The sequence below is a fragment of the Bolinopsis microptera genome, chromosome 3, assembly GCF_026151205.1.
Source record: "Bolinopsis microptera isolate Bmic1 chromosome 3, MBARI_Bmic_1.0, whole genome shotgun sequence".
Classification (NCBI taxonomy): domain Eukaryota; kingdom Metazoa; phylum Ctenophora; class Tentaculata; order Lobata; family Bolinopsidae; genus Bolinopsis; species Bolinopsis microptera.
In genome coordinates, this window is record NC_087074.1 from 4,166,190 (window position 1) to 4,187,113 (window position 20,924).

Genomic DNA, 20,924 nt, shown 5'->3' on the forward strand with positions numbered 1-20,924 from the left:
AACTCAAATAAAGGCACGCAAAACGGAAAAAATTCAGGTTTATTATAAACCTAGATATGTTTTAGATATGATCTGTTTACCTGCATTAGGGACCGGTACTATTTTATAGCTAGAATGGAGATTATGACTAACAGTGGGCTGGTCTGATTCAATTGAATCATGAGTGCATATTTTGTATATTAGCTGTTACCAGGCGTTACCAGTATGTTAGTCGTTACCAGGTGTTACCAGCATGTTAGTCGTTACCAGGCGTTACCAGTATGTTAGCCGTTACCAGGCGTTACTGGTATGTTAGTCGTTACCAGGCGATACTGGTATGTTAATATAGTCGCTACCAGGCGTTACCAGTATGTTAGCCGTTACCAGGCGTTACTGGTATGTTATTAGTCGTTACCAGGCGTTACCAGTGCAGTATGTTAGTCGTTACCAGGCGTTACCAGTATGTTAGTCGTTACCAGGCACTACCAGTATGTTAGTCGTTACCAGGCGTTACCAGGCGTTACCAGGCGTTACCAGGCGTTACTGGTATGTTAGTCGTTACCAGGCGTTACCAGTATGTTAGCCGTTACCAGGCGTTACCAGTATGTTAGCCGTTACCAGGCGTTACCAGTATGTTAGCCGTTACCAGGCGTTACCAGTATATTAGTCGTTACCAGGCGTTAACAGTATATTAGTCGTTACCAGGCGTTACCAGTATGTTAGTCGTTACCAGGCGTTACCAGTATGTTAGTCGTTACTAGGCGGATACCTGAGGCGGTACCTGAAAACATCACAGTTAAAATCTAAGTCATTGACATTTCCTCCTTTTAAAATATCTTTTTATCAATCTAATTAAATTAATAAAATCCCACGTATGAGTTGGAATGTAGTTTAACACCTGCCACACTCCAACAACTCCTATAAGTTACAGTGTTGTAAATATGATATCCTGTAACCTCTCACAACACGTAACCTAATCACTCCTAAACTGCTAAATATCCCACTTCTCTCTCATCGCAACATTGTTCCCTTGTTACTCACTTTGTTCTTCCTAGTTTGAAACGATCATCCCCCTAGTTTGCGTACTCCCTAGTTTGCGTACGGACGGACTAGTTCCAGAAAGTTGCTCGGCACGCTTGTTATTACCGGCACCCTTATCATAAGTGTGGGTCCCGAGGCGGGTGTCCCTCCTCCGCGATACAACTTCCTAACTGTGCTAACTGTGTGCCCGCATTTAGTGCTGTGTACCACGAGTACATTGTTTGTTTTACACCTGCAGCTGTACTCAGTATGTAGCCACTTGTTTGGTTGATGCGCAGGTTTGTAGCTGCGTTGTTTGCGTGTTGTGCGCCGCGTCGCACTGCCTCCACCACCTCCTTCGGGGAGGGAGGCATTCCACTTGATCATGACCTGGACGAGGGGAGTTGTATCAGCTCAACTTCGGATGGGACTATCGATCCCCGGGAGATGTTTGGTGATGAGGGTAGTGCGAAGTTATCAGGCTCAGTGTGCAGTGAGTTACAGTCAGAGTGTACCCCCCTGCGGGAGTGTTGTCATAAACCAGGATCCCACACACAAAGTAATCACTCTGAGTTACACGACCATCAAGACGTGGATCATACGTCAGGATCAGGATCAGTGAGGTCGCTCAATGTTGATGCGGCTGTTTCTCAGCCAGATTCTGCCAGTGCAAAGTCAACTGACCATGATGAACATGGGTCCGGCTCAGAACATGGATCTGAAGGATCCTGTGAAGTGTGTGATGAAGTTTCAAATATTTCGGTGGTAGAAATGGATGAAGTCAGTAATCATGGTGCGGGGGATGTCGAGATTAGTTCAGGGTCAGAAGTTGACACATTTTCAATCGATCAAGCTAAATCTGAGGATCCTGAAGAGGTTAAAGTAGATGAAGATGTAAAGTTGCAAGAAACAACAAATCAAGTCCAAGATTATAAAATCTCACAAAACCAGGAACCTTGTCAGGCTTCAGATGACGACAAAACCTTTTCTGCCGACTACTCCTTCCTCGAAAATGATGTGAGTTTAACGTTATCAGCAGAACAACCTTCCGTCAATCTGTCAACTGATAGTGAGGCTGTTAAAAGGTTGATATCGGACAACACCGAGACACTTCCGTCCCCAACTACCGAGACACTTCCGTCCCCAACTATCGAAACACTTCCGTCACCGACTATCGAGCTCAGTGAAACTATCCTGTTCCACAACGGAGAAAACCATCTATCCTCACCAGTCCCGTCAATAGAGGAGGAGCAAATTGTATCAACAGAGGAGGATGAACAACCTGAAGAAGAAAAGGGAAAACCTGAGATAGTACCAGTAGTCAGATTGTCAAGATGTCTGTCCAGCGGATCTTCCGATTCGAGTGACACAGATCTGGAGGACGAGTTTCTGTTTAGCGCTGCGGTAACACGACTCCTGTCCGACAGCGACATCTGTCCGACAGCGACATCTGTCCGAATCAGGGTACCAGAAAAAAACGACATCTGTCCGAAATTGTGACCTGATTTCAATACGACACATTTCCAATTAGAGACATGATCTAAACTGTTACATGCTAAATTGTATACGTAACATGTCCAATTTGAGATATGATCTGAGCCATAGTTTACTACCACAGTTTATTTTCATTTGATGTCGATAAATTGGACAATAGTTTCAATCTTAAATTTGATCCTTCGAACAGCTGTTGAGCAATGAAACGCAAACATAATCTTAGCAAACAATAGTTTCAATGTTATCTAAATGTTATAAATTAATTCAATATAATACAATATCACAGAATCAAATCTAAAGCATAGTCAAATTTCCGATAGCTTTAAGGAAATCCATAGGGTTGATGTAGTTGTCGTAATCATCTACAATCCTCTGAAGTTGTCGATCATAACGGATCCATTTGGGTGCACCCACGTGCACCCAAATGGATCAGGTAGTTCCCGCCCGTCTCTCTTGGTTTTCTTCACGTCTGTAAGGGCTTGTTCTGCTTTAAGGCAATCAAGGAACTTCCAAATTGTGGGCTTCGAGCAGGACAGAATTGAATGGAATCCGTGATGCCGTGATCTCCACCAGAAGCCTTTCTTTTCAAGTTCTGTTGGCTGACGTGGACGGTCGTTTCAGCATGGTGGACAGGGTGAGTGTGGTCAGGAGTAGGAGTGATCAGTTGTCTGTCCACTGTACGGATGCGGGCTCTGCAAACCTATCGGAAATCCGAACATTTCCAGTAGGAGGTGTCGTCTCTTCGCTTGTCGAAGACGTATCTGAAGCCATTTAGGACAGCGTTCTCCTAGCCTTGTTTGCGTCCAGGGATAAACTGAAGATTGGTTGCCATTGTGGATTGCGATAAGTGATCTCCATACTGCTGTCCTATATGTACTCATGTCCTGTGATGTGATCGACAGCTTGTTAGGGTACGGCTAGCACGATCCTGTTCTCAACTAGTCAATCACGTATCGATGGATCAGATCTTAAGCGATCACATCAGCTTTAGAACGTCACGAGATTACCTGTGAGCTTGTGAAATACGAATGTGAACCGAAATTACAATATGATCCAAATTTCGGACAGATGTCGCCAAAAACGACTCCTGTCCGACAGCGACATCTGTCCGAAATCCCTAATTCAGCTTTCGGACAGATGTCGCTGTCGGACAGATGTCGCCCAATCAGTTTCTGTTTAGCGCTGCTATTCCTCCTGAGGTGGGGGCACTTCATTATTCCTTATATGGCATAATTACCTCTAAACTACCTACCGTACTTGGTTCAATTTATTTGGTTCCACAGAAATCACATTGTGAGCTTATATATCATATTATAACAATTTGGCAACACACTCACGCGGATCTTTGTTTTGACAAGAGACAGTTCTGCCTGCAAAATGGACATTACTGCCTCTTTAATTAAACCTTTAAACCTGCTACGAGCTCCTTAAATGTTACCTCTCAACCAGCTCTGTCTGTCACACCAATCACGATCTTGACAAGTAGCTGCAGGTAAAGTGTGTCACTGAGAGGGTGTTAACATATCCCTGTCGCCTTTATCACGTGATCACTCTGCAGCCAGCATCACCTACATTACAGTCCTGGTAATGAACTACAAATTGTGTTTCAGTTGAAGAGTAACAACTACGATGGACTCATGATTACCCCGAAGGACGACTCGTAAGTTGTAAGCAGGATTCAGGGCAGTTGTATGGCTCGAGTTGTTATGATCTCACTCTCTCTCTCTCTCTCTCTCTCTCTCTCTCTCTCTCTCTCTCTCTCTCTCTCTCTCTCTCTCTCTCTCTCTCTCTCTCTCTCTCTCTCTCTCTCTCTCTCTCTCTCTCTCTCCTGCTGGTGTTGTAGCAGGAGCATGGTATTGAACACAGAAATACAGTTTATTGTACTTGATTTTATCACAGTATATGAGTAATGGTGCACTGACATCTTATCACATTTTAAAGATTTGGATATCAAATGTTTTCCACTCTGTTCAGCTAAATCCCTACGCTACATAATCCCTATCTTTTCCCCCTTTCTTTTTGCCTTTCTAGACTAGTAATACCATGTGTTACTATGGCAAATACCAGGGTGGTAACTCTTCTGATCAATAGTCTAGAACGAGTCTAACATGTCCCCTGTTAAGCACACTTTACCCCACTTTTATCGCACTTTTATCCCACTTTTAGCGCACCTTTAGCGCACTGTTACCCCACCCCTTACTCTCAGCGTGCTATTAGAAGGGTATCTGTACAAGAGAAGTCACAACACTTTTAAAACCTGGAAACGGAGGTATTTCATGATCAAAGAGAATCAACTGCACTGTCAGAAAAGGAGTAAAGGCAGTAAGGTTAGTTATATTTCACATTATAGATTTCACAAATAAAATATGAACAACCGATTCATTTCTCAACTTATAACTCCAACGGCAGCGCACAGAAGGCAAGCTGTAACCACTTTGTACAACACTCACAAAGTTACAGCCCAATCACTTTTACTAATGTAAATACATTTGCTCACAGATAGCGGATAACTTACTGTGTACTTATGATGAGTCTTTAGTCTCTGTGAGCAGTACATTGTACTATCATGCATGAAATCGTAACTTGTACAATGTACGATGTACATGGAAGTTATCAATAATTTAATAATCATTTTAACTCTTAAACACACTGTTAAAGCGACTTGATATTACCGGGTTCCTATTTTATTTGGTGTTTAACCGATAAAGTTAGCGGCTTATCATTATATAAACGACACTACATATCATAGTTATGATATATAATTAGGTAGATTTCTGTGTGGTCTCCAGTCCGACTCAGTTTCATACACCGTACTCTGTTTAATACACAGCCTCAAACTGCAACACCCAGGCCACTGTTATAGTTCAAACACTGACAACATGAGACTACATCCTCTTGCAGCCAGCAATATGTGCTCGCTTATTATGGAGGTGTTAGCAAGTAGCACTCGTTTGCGAAAACGTTTAGAGTAAATATTATAATGGGTATATTTCATCACAGTACAAGACACGTCTTGAAATATACATTATACATAATGTTATAATATTATGCTCATAAAATTACAAACTTTCAAACGTTCTTAGAGTGTAAGTACTGAGTATTTATAATCGCTGTGTGGATTGTGGTCCAGGATTACATAAAGTATTCTCTTTCTTATTCAATTATGTTAATTAAGAAGAGTTCTTCACATCACCTTGCAAATCATTACCCGCTCTATAAGGGTAGCCTTGACAACACCGCCACATTACAGAAAATAATATTTTCCATAATCTGCAATAAAATAATTATGTTTGTTCAATACCGGGGTATCATAGATACTCGGTGTTGAATTACATCGTCCTGTTTTTCTTCTTGACATTTGTTATCTCTCTCTCAGGAAGAAGACAACAAGATCATATCAGAAGACTTGAGGATATCTCAAGTTAAATCAACAGAGGAGCAAGATAGGAGATATTGTTTCGAGCTTATCATGCCTACCAAGTACGTTTTTATTGTTTTTATCGGTGTACAAATTTGGTTCTCCAAAGCTTAATTTAATTTCGATACCCCTTAAGCAACGTTGTGAAATGAATAAAACATAAATCTGTATTCTAACACCTATCTCAATGACACGCAGCGCATGTAGATTGTAGAATAAGTCATACTTTAGGAACTTGAAACTTAAGCTATCACCGATGTTCAGTGCACTGTGTATGGGGGATCAAATTTCCGAACAGGTGGTCACATAATGATAGTGCAAGTATGTTTACATTTTTGCACTCTTTTACGCTAATGTTTACGATGGTAACGCATCTGTTCAACCCTTATATGGGCACCCTATAAATTAGTTGTGAACGGTAATTCTTGCAGTTTGCCACTTCCACTCTTCTTCCGGTATAGCACCTGTTTGTAATTTAACCCCTTCGTATCTGCTCTTTTCCTGTGGTTAATTGTGCCAGAATTTCCTGTTCGATATTATCTCCTATTTTATCTAACGTAGATCTCGTTTCAGGAAGATATTCCTTCAGGCTGATTCCCAGAAAGTTAAAGAAGCGTGGATCAAAAGTTTACAGGTGCGATACTCACATTTTTTGTTGAATTTAAAGCCTCAATTTTTCTAAAACATCATCAATTATAATTCGGTAAGACAAGTAAGAAATTTACAACATACTCCTGTTAGTTTACATCAGAAAATTCAAAATTAGTACAACTGAATTCTGAAAAGGAAATGAAATCTAATCTGTGTATATTTCCAGTGCGGTATCGAAGCAGCTATACACAACACTACTTCCACTAATGAAGTCTCTGCCGAGGTAAGAGTAGTCTGTCCAGTGCGTAATCTGAGAGCATGACTTCGCCATCATCGCTTATTAAGCTAATTGACTTTTGAGTAGAATCACTTAGGATGCCCAAATTGGTTTCCGCGTTTGCGAAAGTGGCAATGTCCATTATCTGAGTACGTTTGCGTCCGCGGCGAAACGTTTGGTAAGATGCAAGGAAGTTGGCCAACTATACCACAATGCGTTCACGTGACTTTACTTTGCTCAGCTTGTAGATCCGAATATCTTGTCGAGTCTGAGCTGGTCCCGCTATTCGATTTGAACTGCTGAAGAAGACTTAAATGTTTACAGTCTATGAGCACTACAAACTACTCTTAATAACAATCTCACTTACTCCAAATCTGCTTTTTATCGTCCTCACAAAGATTGCATCACACAAAGCAAAGCTGAGTGCAGACATGCACCCAGCAGCAGGGCCGTAGTAGTGAGTAACAGCTGAGAACAGGAATATTCCCCCGTAAAGTAGAAGTATAGTGAGGCTGAGAGGGAGGGGAACTACTATCCTGTCTTTTTCGGGCTTGTACATCATCGTTACGAGATCCAGCTCAGGTCAGACCATGCAGCTGTAGTGTGAAATAAAGGTTTATTAATTCTTACTAAAAGTGACGACAGTTGAGCAGTGAACTAAAAAGGACATGATGTCATGAATGGATTGATTCAAAATTACAAAAGAAAGCGGCTGACGAAAAGTAAATGGTACCGTGTAGAATGGACCTTGTGTGGATTAGGTCGATATCAAATATCACCGCTGGACCGTGGATGCGTTACTTGATGTCATGTTACTAAAAATAGTAACGTCCCCGAATATTCTCCGTGGGTATTGCAGGAATTTGTGAGATGGCTGCTGTCCGGCGTGACACTCTTCGAGAACATAATTTATAGCGTTCATTAACGGGACCGCGTGATAGTTTACCAGGGTTGCAGTGGCTGGAACCTATCACTCATTAGCTGGCAGGTTAAATAAACATCGCAGGAACACTTTGTAATGGTCTTGAAATAGACCACCACGAAAGAACTTTCTCAGCTCCAAATGAATTAGAGTTAAATTTAGAACGTAGAACGGTATCCATGTACCATGAAGTCTACGTGATTTTGTTTATTTGATCTAATACACCTAGTCTAATGCAATAACTTAAAAATAGAATCGAACATCTAGCTGTGCCTCAGTGCCTGTTCACCGTTATTATTCAGAAACAATAGCGACGTATGATAATATTAAGATCGGTTACAGGACCCTAATGACGACATTTGTTTCAGAAATCTAATGGAATTCCGGACGAAAACATGAAGTCTGGTAACAGTCCTGAGATTTTACAGTGAGTTTATGGTTTCTGTCTCCATTTTTAACTTTAGATAATTGTTTTGATGTGAAACATTTTTATACCATACTTTTGGAACTTTGCCAAATTTATAGTTGTAGTGTGAATTTGATAGTTGCATTGGAGCTTCTCATAGAATTACATGTAACGCCGAAAGGATAAAGGTGTTACCACGATACGAAAAGTGGGGTGGATTTTATTCAAAATTCAAATAGTAAAATTATGGAATAGATTATTTTTCATTCTGTTTCCCAACTATGAATTAAATATTATCGATCAAAGTAAGACGATTAGTTAACGCTTTGACATTACGAAGTTCGGCAAAAGCAATACTTGTAGTGCATCTACATTCCATAATAACTTAACGCTGTCAACAACATGGTTCCAGAACTTTCCAAGCTTGTTAAATACATCTATAATTCTAACTTTTGGCTCCAGCTGTTAATTGAAATTCCATTCTTGATCAGGCTATTGAGTGACATTAAGACGATGCCGGGAAATGAAACATGTGTGGACTGTGCCAGCAGGGAACCCGTATGGGCTAGCATCAATCTCGGTTAGTCTCGTGAAAATATTGCGTTAATTACTAAATCAATAACTAATTAATTACTCAGAAAACACATTCCCAACCAACTTTACGACAGGCTTCGAGCATTCATTGTAAAAATGGAACCTTAAGCTCTTCGGATTCAAGATGAAACATAATAGTGTCAAAATGTTCTTTATCCAGCTCACTGAGTGGTTTATAAAATAATTCTCTCTGACAGGAGTTACGTTGTGTATTGCGTGTTCTGGTATACATCGCAACTTGGGAGTGCACATTAGTAAAGTCCGATCAATAGAACTCGACATATGGGAACATGAACAATGCTTGGTGAGTACACCTAATTTATCTCACCTTTCTTACGCAATTGATTGTAGAGAGTATAATATGGTCACGATTTTGTGCGCTATTACTATGTCTTCATCGAGAGACTTAGGTTACAATTTCACATGGACATTTAGCTTGGAGCTACACTTCATTTTACTTGAGCTTTGAAACATAGTGATAGGAAACATAGATTACTAAGGAAATGATTAACTGAAATACCACGACAACGAGTTAACTAAACAGCGAAATCTGATTTTATTTGAACAGTTTAGATCTTTCTTACTTTTCCATCTTCCTGTACTTGCTCAGGACACACTCCCGGTTTCGTTTTTGGTTTGATTATTTGTCCAGGAAACAATTAAATCCAACAGGTAAAAGTGAACAAAACAAAAGATAAAAACCGCATGATTACTTGCGAATGGAAAATTACGTCATATCGTGTTTTATGTCATATTATTGCACAATGCACATCCGTCTTATCAAGTCTAGACAGTGCAGTGAATATCAAGTCTATTCGCTGTTCTATTGAGATGGTTAACAATTCATTTATATTTATCACCACGAAAAATGCATTAATTGCGAAAGTTCAGTTATACCTCTATTTAGAAATAGCCACTAATAATCCACTCATGAAGCTTAAGTAAAAGAACAGGCGAAAAATATAATTCGATCAAGCTGGGATAAAAATTTTGGGCTGAGAAAGTCTTATGAAATCTGGGTTGCATTATACATCCATAGTTATGCGTAAAGTGATAATTCGTCTCATTGTATATCTGATCTTTAATCGGGTGGATGTCTCATTTCTCTGGATGTCTCATTTCTCTGATGTACTAATTTTCTTATCGAAATCCACATGAACACATATATTAATGGGGCGATTCAAGACCAGGCTTTAGTGATGAAGTTACTCCGCTGAACACCCTGAACGTAAGAACTGTTGCCGGGGACCGCTGAAGGGACCGCTGAGTGTACTGCTGTGTTACCCACGCTATCTGGTGTCTCCATCATGGGGTGGACTGCTGTCGGTCTCCGCTCGTCTCTGAAACTCGGTCTGTATCTGCCGGGGTTTTATTATTTTAAAGGGTCTGTATCTGCCGGGGTTTTATTATTTTAAAGGGTTCTACTGATATTTTTATGAGGGGGATAACCATCATTGCTAACGAGTCGTACTCATTAAATATATCATCAATTATCAAATGTATCATCAATTATCGGTACATGCCCGCCCGGATCATGGAAAACTGTGGAAAATGAACGAACCTCAGCACCCTTACATAGATACCACAGCAACCATACTGACTGCTGTACTTAAGGAGGGTCCGTGTACTGTGTTGTGTTTCCGAGTTAAGGTGGAATCCAAGGATACCGTACACCTGGCGGAGAAGGGATTTACAAACATGTACAAATAAGCATTCATAGTTGGCTGGACTGTTAGAGTCTCATTCCAAAAATAAGGTAGGTCTTAATCTTATGCACCAAATACCATACGGCAGCAGTCGTCCATTTGCTGTTGATATAAAGATAAATTTGAACACATTGAACACGTGGTATGACTCTGTAGAGCGTACCCAAAGAAGATAAGTGAGGAATATCCAGAGTGCCACGACCAGGTGGAGCACACTCCCCGCCAGTACCGCATCACCTCCGAACAAAGCCAACACGAACCCCAGGATAGCCATGCCCATCGGGATACCGAAATAAATACACTTGCTAGCACCGAACAGGGTGAACATAGCAGAGCTGTCTTCGTTTAAGCTGGGGAGTAACATGAACATGATGTCAATTATTTGCCATGGATTCACCTATAAAGTCTTAGAGGTTGAATCGTTATTGGAACTTACCAGAATAAGTTCGTCTTGGTCTACAGTCGGTAACGTTTTTCAGAGTTCAGACGATTTTTGTAAATTCTGATTTTCAAACCTTAGTCGAAGCCTGATCTGACGTAATGCCATTTAATCTGTTCAAGTAAGTCGAATTTAACTTAGGAAATTTAAACGAAACAATAAAATCGTATGACTAATTGGAACGGTGGCAAAACCCGGCGGTACTGCAATTATGTTAACAAAATTGAAAGCATCAAATTTCAACTCAGTCACGTCATGGCCAAAACAAATTGAGGAGTAAAATTTGATATACATAGAAAAACTCTGGAAACAATGAACATTTGCACTTCATTAGTTTTTCCAGGTCACGCCCCATAATTTGTAAAGCCTAAAACTTAAAATGTAGCGACAATTTATATACGCCTACACTGTTATAGTACTAAAAGTAGTGGTTAAACGAGTAAAAGTAATTTTACCTGTAAATCTGGTGGGAGACTTTTATAGTCTGCTCAACGCTACTTTGCCACTTGTCCCTCCCCATAATATCATGCATACCATTGTCCTGAAAAAACACAATGTCAATAAACTGATAGTCTGACGCTAATTAGTGGTCAATTAGCGCCAATTAGCGGCCAATTAGCGGTCGGTTAACTCAAAATCATACCTGAAGTGAAGGATCTCTGTACTGACAGAGTTAAAATTCTTTAAATACTTTTAATTTCGCTGTACATATCAAATATCGATTTATCCTTGACTTTCCAATACGTCTTCTGAGACTGACAGTTTAATTTTGACGATTAAACTGTCCGTAATTCGGAAAATATGGCTGAAAATTAGACGAATTTTTCATATTAATATATTTTACATTACCTTTATGAAGATAGTTTTAGCAGATCTCTCGAAAAATGTATGAAAATCACCCATGTAATGTTAAATTGATATTCCGATGGGCAAACGAAAGTTTGACGAAAGAAATACACCAAATTGCATACTACGGTGGCTTGATATGGAACATTATGCGTGGTGAGTAGCTCTTGTCGATCTCTCTCCCTCTCTCTCTCTCCCTCCCTCTCTCTCCCTCTCCAGCGTTTGATTAAAACTTCTTGTCATACCTAAATTATATGACTTCGTGGGAATCTAATCATTAAATTTAGGGAAGGAGCTAATATATGATCGAGTACTGGTCACCTGATAAAAACTCTTCGGTTCGCCATCCCAACTTAATAAGTTCTGGACCCATCTATGCTCGTCATAGCCTCAAAATCAGTGCTGTCTAGCCGATAAAATCTAATGGTTCTTCGGGTCTCGGGGTCAGAAATCATGTCATGCGAGTTACTGAGCGTAGAATTAACGATTAGGCAGTATACGGTTAACCTTGAAGCTCAAAACTGCTGTCATTCTGAGCGTAGAAGTTCCTATATCAGTCAACACCGATCATTGCAATTACTTTCAGTGCTCGGTTGTAATGACCAAAGAGGGCATTAATTTTAAATATTAAAACCTGGTTCTTTAAATGGTTGCTTAATACCTCAAATATCATTGCTAAACTTCATAAATGACGTGATTAATGTTGGCAAAGGAGTCGTAGAGTGTCAATCCTTTAGGCTGTGTGACCCATTAGGAGTAATAAATGCTAAGTTGAGATCTAAAATTCTAGATCCAGAAGAGGGGATTCCCTATACAAAAGTGTAGTGAACCCCCGGCCCCCCCCCCCCCCCCCCCCCCCGTGGCTAAATTACAAAAAGTGACGAGGAATCTGATTAAGGCGGAAAAAGTGGCTAGGTGGAACGAGCATATTTACAGCCGGTCTTGTCTTGATGGACACTGATATTTATAATACTCACGTCTGACGAACAGATCAAAACCTTAAAAAAGAAAAACATTTAACAATTTACTGAGTTCTAAAACCTATCTTGAATACCCACCAACCCAAGAATACTACGTGATAAGTAATAATAGAACGTGAGACTTCACGACGTCTGCTTATCTCCCAATTCCAAATTTTAATTGTTCAAAAATAAAACTTTAGTCATTGACATTCTAATCTGCTCTGCTGAAATTTGTATGAGAGTGAATTGTGTTATCGATGCGCTGCATAGGATAGGTGTTATAGATAAAAGCAAATGTATTTAAATAACAAACCTCCAAGTAACCATTGCATTAAATCAACGTAAACAGTGAGGACTGAGGGTGAAGCGAACACACATGTATAAAGATTAAAGATCAGCTAAACTTCTACGCGCTAAAATGAGCTCCTCTGCCCTCGTGACAGTTGATTATTTAGACCCAGGCTCAAATGATTTGGTTCGGAGATCAAAGGTTGTCTATAACTGCGTCTCAGTTTAAATGTGTCTCAAATTCCAGTTTTACTGGACACTCAAAGCTGTGTGTGACATGATTTATACTGTGAATATACGTATGACGTGAATATTTGCGTAACATAAAAATTCTTTGTTCCAAATCAAGGTCATGTCAATATCATTTGATTTATCAGTCAGTGTAAATTGTAGAATCAAACATTCTATTGTTTCCACAGTCCGCATATTGCAACAAATAAAAAGAATCAACATACATTTTATTATTGGACATGCTTCAAAGTTGAAATACCCAAAATAAATATAAAATAGCTTAAAATGATAGCCAGATTCTTACTTACCCATCGTAAAAAAGGTTGGAGTCCTCCTGAGCTGAGATACGTCGATTAACAGAAAGTTACACTAATTTCTGTCAATTTTAGATTTAAAGTTTTAAGTACCGTTACACAAATAAGGGATAAACTACCAATTGACAATACCAAGCTTCTTATGTATTATGTAGGACCACTACCGAATAAAATATTAAATTGATATATTCAGTACGAGTGTGGCTGTAGAGCTCATAAAATCAAAATAAGCCGAGAATTTGTCGCCTTTCCATATGTACTGAACTATCAAAAAGCAGAAAAAGAGTGACTGAAAGAAATGTAAAGAATGCTATAAGTGGACAGTGAAAAGGCAAGCAGCCCATTCAGATTTCAGCTGTCAGTAGTCGATATCGCTAAAAGTTCGCTCCATCTTCGGTGCTATTTCTTAATTGCTAGCTCGCTTCGTGACAAGACAGAAAGGAATTGAAAGATTGGAAATCGAAGTCAGATGTGGGTCGTAAACAGTGTACTTTAAGGGGGCCGGGGGGGGGGGGGGGGGGTCTTCATCAAAACTTTAACGGCAAAAATTAGTAACTAAGCCAGAACACAGAAATCTGCAAATGATTTAAGCTAGTCTTGATCGAAAACAATGCGCTGACGTCATGCAGTTTAACAGCATCTCCCAGGCTTTATGTGATCGGCTAAGTCAATGGGTTTAAGATCGAGATTGAAGATTACTTGGGATCGTATTACTCCACCAGCGTTCTCGTTCATGTCGCCGCCACCCACGCTGCAGCGGGTGAATATTTGATTTAATTGTACGACCTCGTTGGGATGTTATGATTCAAAACAAAAAGCTGTTCAGCCAATCAGACCAGCTCATTTAATTTAAGCTACAGTTATAACCCGACCGGGTAAAATAGAAAACCCCTATCTTTCTGCAGATTCGCAGAATTTTCAACATGAAATGTTTTGTTGCTCTGCCTACGCTGAAGTGGTAAGCAGTAGTGTAACTATGGTGACTAGTAATGTAACTACAGTAAGTTGCAAAATAGCAAACGTGTTGTCAAAAGCAGATAAAGACATTGCTTCTCCCCCAGTAAAATGGTAAAATAGTGGCTAACTTGGCGTGTTGTAAAAGGCAGATAAAGACATTGCTTCTCCCCCAGTAAAATGGTAAAATAGTGGCAAACTTGGCGTGTTGTAAAAAGCAGATAAAGACATTGCTTCTCCCCCAGTAAAATGGTAAAATAGTGGCTAACTTGGCGTGTTGTAAAAGGCAGATAAAGACATTGCTTCTCCCCCCGTAAAATGGTAAAATGGTCAAATGGCTGATCCCGCAGGTATTTGGTGGAGTGGTTGAGAGGCTTGCTACGAGATCTTATAATTGCTCTTGGGTTTTAGGGTTTAGTCTCAACCATTTACGGGATAATTGCAGAAATAATGCTTTGCAAAGATAACTTTTAACTACCTACATGACTAACTTCAAAAAGCGTATGAGAGCGGTGTATTTTTGGTGATATAGGGGGGTAAGATAACGCCAGGACTCAAGCTGTGATGGGATAAGGATTCACAGGGGGGGGGGGAGCTAGCTGTTTAGGCAGTTTATTGGACTTGAATTAGTGAGATCTGAGATGGTGACTTAATGAGGACAGGCCTTGGTAACGTTGGGAGAGTTTGGTGAATTTCAAACAGAGCTACGACATTGTAGGCGACATAGTGAGGATATTGAGTGGAGTTGAGTGGAGTTGAGGGCGGTTCAGGGGAGCAAGGGCTGATGAAAAGGTAATAGATATCTCAATGAGCAGTTATTGGAGTACACTCGGAGCTAAATTCCTTCAGTGGGTGTCATGAATCTTGTTTGACTATCAATAACAACTCTAACTACGGTTTGATTATGATTATTATGATTATTTTGCAATCCTCGTGATATTTGTGAGCTGTAGCCTCAATTGTTTGCTAATGAAAAATTGAATAATTATGTCTTTAAACCGATTGTACACATATCCACTGTATAGTGTATAGCGCATAACACATTTTAAGGCCACAGGGGGGGGGGGGGGGGTCCGAGGTCGACAAAATATTTTTTGCCAGTTGGCAGACCACGTACTACCTGATGCTCGCGCATCCGACAGAAATTTTCTGTCGGACTATATAAGTGAGGTTTAAATATCATGTAACAAAGTATTTGAATACGTCTTTTCTCTAGATGATAGTTTTAATTAGAAAATATTATGTCGTGTCCCGAATCAGTGAATCATTTGTAAGGCCAGTAGTCAGTACCTAGGCTATGGCAGTACGAACTTTACAACGTAAATGGTAAAATATTGTTATGGTGTTTTTGTTTGTGTTCAGATAGTACTGAATATTACTTAAATTTAAATACAATTTACAACAAACTGCGATATTTCAAACAAATAACTTAAGTTGTAAAAACACAACAGCACTTTTATGAGGCACAAGCAGTCTTATATGGTTGATATATTTAATATCAATATACTATGTTAAAGTTTTGGGAGTTTTAAAAATAAAGTTAAAAAATAAAAATAAAGTTAAATATGCAAAGTTTGGTTAAAGTTTGATTTCTAACATCTAAGTTATACAGTTATTTTTTTTTAACTCAAAGGTATTCAGCAACGAAATTATGTAATCTACCGGTTTTAAAATAGAGTACTTAGCGTAGGAGGGTTCAAGCTGTCGCGACGATAAGACACCATGATTCTTGTTTTTTATTTCCGACATATTTCTTGCGTTTTGACTTTTGTGACAAGTTGGCTGCAGATTTACTTCCCATTCCAGCGTTAAACCAGAAGGGACTGAATGAAGTCACTATTTATATTGTTAAATGGGTGTGTGTGCGCGTGTGTGCGTGCACTGTGCACCTCTAACTCACGAAGGTTTAAAACATTTCTTTGAATATGCGATATTTTGGTAGCAATTAAATGAGTTTTATGCGATATGAAGCCCTTGACATGACTATATTTAACCAAAACTGGTGGGTTTGGGATGGTTGTGCAATCATTGTGCAATAGCCTGAAATTGCGTGGATGCTAAGGTTAGTGCGTACGTGCATGCAGTGCGTACGTGCACGCAGTGCGCCTCTCACACGTGCCAGCTGGCAAAATCAACTATAGCTAATAATAATGTCCCTGTCAAAAACGTATACACTATTCTTATTACTTACCACACGTTTTGAAGCTATATCGCCGATAGAGTGAAAGTGGTCCTTCTCCTTCCCTCTAATAGTTCTGAGATTCCGCAACAGTTGATGTTTCTTTCTGGTTTAAAAGTTAAACTAACTTTCTTACGCTATTAAAAACGATTAAAGTATATCTTAAATAGAAATACGATGACAGAATGTCCGATGTCGTCTTATAATGAGTTTCTTTTCGTCTAAAATTCAGATATCAATCATCTGGACAAAAGAAATTAATCGGAGTGTTTGTGGCAAGACCTCTACAGGGTTACGCTAAAGCAAAACAGATATTTAATCATAAGTTATCATAGCTCTAAGTGGGTAACTCTTTGAAGTCTGGTCATGTGACACACATTTTATCATACATCGAGTATTGAATCTTTATCGTAGATATAACAAGTTTGTAGCCTATTTCTAACAAAGATGCTTAAAGATCACTCACAAATCCGAGGTTGTTAAGCACTTCTGACGCATTTTTGACAAATTTTGTAATTTTAGGTGATTCTAAAAAGAGAGTTTCTGGTGGCCAACGATTAGTTCTAATGGTTTCTAAATTCTGATGGTTTTCAGGGATATTCTTGATTCAAAAAAGAAATTTGGGTTAAGAATGCAGAATTTTAAAAATGGTCTTCAAGCACATTTGTCAGAAAACGGCAGATTTACGATGACCAACTTGTTAGTTTACCTACAAATGGAATTTGTCAAAATATTCACGTTAAAGCCCTTGTTATGACGATATTTAACCAAAAGCAATTTACCATCCATGACTTCGGGATGGTTGTGGAATCACTGCGTAAAAGTTAAAATAAAACCAGTTGCTGAGTTGCTGGCGACCTGGTAAACTTAAATAGGATCCAGCGTGATCGCCGGCAACATTTGCTATTCAAAACAGAAGGCTGTTGCCTGTTGTCTGTACATTAATGCACCCCATTATTTAAATATTTGATGATTTAACGACAGTTAAATGTACATACGTTATAAGGCACCGGCCATTGTAAGGACGTATAATGATATTAATGCAGGTGAATTATGTATATTTTGTCAGGGATGTATAATTGGAGGAGGATTGTATCCTTATATTTCTAAGAGACTATAATATAAGTTATTTAACTTATAATATAAGTTATAAAGATTATGTAATCTATATTATAAAGATGAGAGGGTTGTTACAGTGGTATGGGTATCTGCTAAACCCCACTTATATCGACTAGCGGACTGCCTAACTAACAACCAACTAGTAGTACTACCACTGTAGCTGCAAACGTTACCACTGACGCACTGTTTGAAAATGAGCTGAGCATGGTGTATACGATATATATGTTGCACAACACAGTTCATTAATGAATGTACGCTCGCAGATAAACCGCCCGACTGCATGGTAGTCAATATCAATCACTCCAAAATATCCAAACACGTCTCTGAAACCAAACGTTTCAATATCATGATCAGGAGATATGCGCGCTAAGACCAAGAGCAAGATCTGCAATTTGCAAATTATCGGCTGATCAAAAAGTCTGTGATATCTGCGTGACTGGACGGCCACAATAATACTGAAACGGTCACCGGAATTGGGAGGTTTCCTGCTGCTCAGTGCCCCCCGCAAAGAACTGGGTCTCGCTGTGCACTGCAGCTAATATCATTACAAAATGGATCTATCGATATTTTAAGGTTTATGATAGCGAGAGACCAGTTCGGTAAGCAGTGCAGCTGTCCGTCACCATCATGTACATGTAGATTGTAGAGCGTGTTTTTTCATCATATTATCGGCCGACTCTCTCGGAATCCCCATTTTCACGCTGCAGACTCTTAATTGGGCTATATTAATGGTCTTGCTCTCCCTCTCTCACGGACTCTTTCTTGATATCGGACTATTTGTTTTGATTAATTTGGTTTTGTGTGCCGTGCTAGTGGATGTTTTTAGCAACTCAGCTCCAGTAATAATACAATCAATCCCCGTTATTGACACGTCTTGTCCTGTACCATATAATAGTCTCTGTACCAATAGTATATACTCTCAATACTACTATATACTATTACTATAATACTATAGTGTCTGAACACTTTGAGCACCTTGTTCGCACTATCTGAGATTGTAGGGAACAATAAATAAATGCACTTAAATATTCGTAAGAGAGGATCGAGCAGAACAAAATTTGCAAACAACAGAACAACTTGTACAATTTTTTGGATAAAATCCGTCAAATAAACATTTGACTTACCAAAATCGATACCTTCTAACTGAAAGTCAGAAATATATTATATTGTATTCTTTCAATTCGACTGACTGTTTACTTCGATTTTGACATGCCAGATTTTGGATTACAATGATTAAAATAGTGTAAAATCAAGAAAATGCAAGACAATAAAAGTGATATAGACATATTTGTCGATTAATGCGTCAAGTACAGGGTGGCCCATAAGTGACTACCCACACGCAACCTCTTAATAACTCACGTAATTCGTCTCCAAATTGCACCAAAATTTCAGAGATTATAGATATGGGTCAAACTTAGATTTCCTGAAAGTTTCGTAAGCCACGCCCAATTACAGTGGGCGTGGCGTGACACTCCCTCTTTTTCACTATTGTCTTTATAAAATGAGAACGCTTTAAGCTAAGAACTCAAAATTTTTTGCACACATTTGGCTTGATAATTGAAAACTTTTCCCAAAGTTTCAAGTTCATTGGTTAAAATATGGCTGTAGTTTCATACCCAGTGACAAAAGATTGTCTTTCAGCTGATGTTACGACTCGGAAACTCAAAGGTCAATGCGATCTACGAGCATTCAATAGTTGAACCCTACAGAAAACCCGGCGTATCTTCCAAGTAAGTGACACTTTAGCCCCTTTCGTAAGTACAATCTTTTAGTTTTACCTTTATCATAAGGTTTTAACTTTTGTTAATCATAAATATTTGGTGAATTTTACTTCTTAAGGCTAGGAGGTAAAAGTGTTAAGAGTTAAGGGGGGGGCTCATGTTTTTTTGTCCGTTTTTGTCCGTTTGGCAGCTATATTTTCAAAACGGACAAAAAATAAAGCGGACAAAAACGGACAAAAACGGACAAAAACGGACAAAAAATAACAAAAATTGAAATAACATTTAGATGCTTCCTCCTCCTCCTCCTCCTCCTCCTCCTCCTCCTCCTCCTCCTCCTCCTCCTCCTCCTCCTCCTCCTCCTCCTCCTCCTCCTCCTCCTCCTCCTCCTCCTCCTCCTCCTCCTCCTCCTCCTCCTCTTCCACCTTCTCCTCCTCCTCCTCCTCAGCCATCCTCCTCAGCCATCCTCCTCAGTCCTCCTCAGTCCTCCTCCTCTGCAGTCCTCATCATCCTCCTCAGTCCTCCTCCTCCTGGGTCCTCCTCCTCCTCTTCATCCTCCTCCTCTTCCTCCTCAGTCCTCAGTCCTTCTCCTCAGTCCTCCTCCTCATCCTTTTCGTCAGTACTCCTCCTCCTCAGTCCTCCCCCAGTCCCCCTCCTCCTCCTATTCAGTCCTCCTCCTCCTCCTCCTCAGTTCTCCTCCTTCTCATTCCTCCTTCTGAGTCCTCCTCCTCCTCTTTCTCCTGAGTCCTCCTCCTGGGTCCTCTTTCTCCTCCTCCTTCTCAGTCCTCCTCCTCATCCCTCTCAGTCATCCTCCTCAGTCATCCTCCTCAGCCATCCTCTTCAGCGATCCTCTTCAGCGATCCTCCTCAGTACTCCTCAGTCCTCCTCCTTCTCAGTCCTCCTCAGTCCTCCTCCTCAGTCATCCTTCTCCTCCTCCTCCTCCAGGGGGGATCCTGTTTTTTATCCGTTTTTTCCGTTCGGAACCCTATATTATCAAAACGGACAAAAAATAGAGCGGACAAAAACGGACAAAAAATAACAAAAATGGAAATAATATTTAGATGCTTCCTCCTCCTCCTCAGTCTTCCTCAGTCATCCTCCTCCTCCTCCTGAGTCCTCCTCCTGGGTCCTCCTCCTGAGACCTCCTCCTCTTGGGTCCACCTCCTCTTCATCCTCCTCCTCTTCCTCTTCAGTCCTCAGTTCTCCTCCTCAGCTCAGTCCTCCTTCTCAGTCCTCCTCCTCATCCTTTTCCTCAGTCCTCCTCCTCAGTCCTGCCCAGTCCCCCTCCTCCTCCTATTCACTCCTCCTCCTCCTCCTCCTCCTCCTCAGTCCTCCTCCTCCTCAGTCCTCCTCCTCCTCCTCAGTCACCCTCCTCCTCATCCTCATCCTCCTCATCAGTCCTCCTTCGCCTTCTCAGTCCTCCTCTTCAGTCCTCCTCCTCCTTTTCCTGGTTCCTCCTCCTCAGTC

The 20,924-nt window shown here is 40.2% G+C and overlaps 2 protein-coding genes across 2 annotated transcripts in view; one reads left to right on the forward strand and one right to left on the reverse strand.

Annotated features, from left to right (window-relative positions):
* LOC134813387 (arf-GAP with coiled-coil, ANK repeat and PH domain-containing protein 2-like) overlaps positions 1-20,924 on the forward strand; it is a 79,472-nt gene that overhangs the window by 18,162 nt on the left and 40,386 nt on the right. The window contains exons 11-19 of the mRNA XM_063821123.1: positions 4,104-4,153; positions 4,700-4,820; positions 5,870-5,973; positions 6,485-6,545; positions 6,729-6,785; positions 8,070-8,128; positions 8,599-8,687; positions 8,899-9,005; positions 19,381-19,469. Of these exons, the coding sequence (XP_063677193.1) occupies positions 4,104-4,153; positions 4,700-4,820; positions 5,870-5,973; positions 6,485-6,545; positions 6,729-6,785; positions 8,070-8,128; positions 8,599-8,687; positions 8,899-9,005; positions 19,381-19,469 (737 nt within the window). The remainder of the gene's footprint in view (positions 1-4,103; positions 4,154-4,699; positions 4,821-5,869; positions 5,974-6,484; positions 6,546-6,728; positions 6,786-8,069; positions 8,129-8,598; positions 8,688-8,898; positions 9,006-19,380; positions 19,470-20,924) is intronic.
* LOC134813388 (uncharacterized) lies at positions 9,807-13,525 on the reverse strand. Its single transcript, XM_063821124.1, has 5 exons — positions 13,482-13,525; positions 11,302-11,387; positions 10,571-10,757; positions 10,263-10,375; positions 9,807-10,059 (listed from the first exon to the last, which is right to left on the reverse strand). The coding sequence occupies exons 2-5, from the start codon at positions 11,376-11,378 to the stop codon at positions 9,882-9,884; spliced, it is 555 nt and encodes a 184-aa protein (XP_063677194.1). The 5' UTR covers positions 11,379-11,387; positions 13,482-13,525; the 3' UTR covers positions 9,807-9,881.

Bases quoted from the DNA above. Each gene is read 5' to 3' on its own strand.
- LOC134813388 (XM_063821124.1), bottom strand. From the start codon at position 11,378: ATGCATGATATTATGGGGAGGGACAAGTGGCAAAGTAGCGTTGAGCAG. The intron at 10,376-10,570 runs GTACGCTCTACA...CTTCTCCGCCAG, and splicing joins TCCTCACTTATCTTCTTTGG to GTGTACGGTATCCTTGGATT. The intron at 10,060-10,262 runs GTTCGTTCATTT...AAACCCCGGCAG, and splicing joins ATCTATGTAAGGGTGCTGAG to ATACAGACCGAGTTTCAGAG.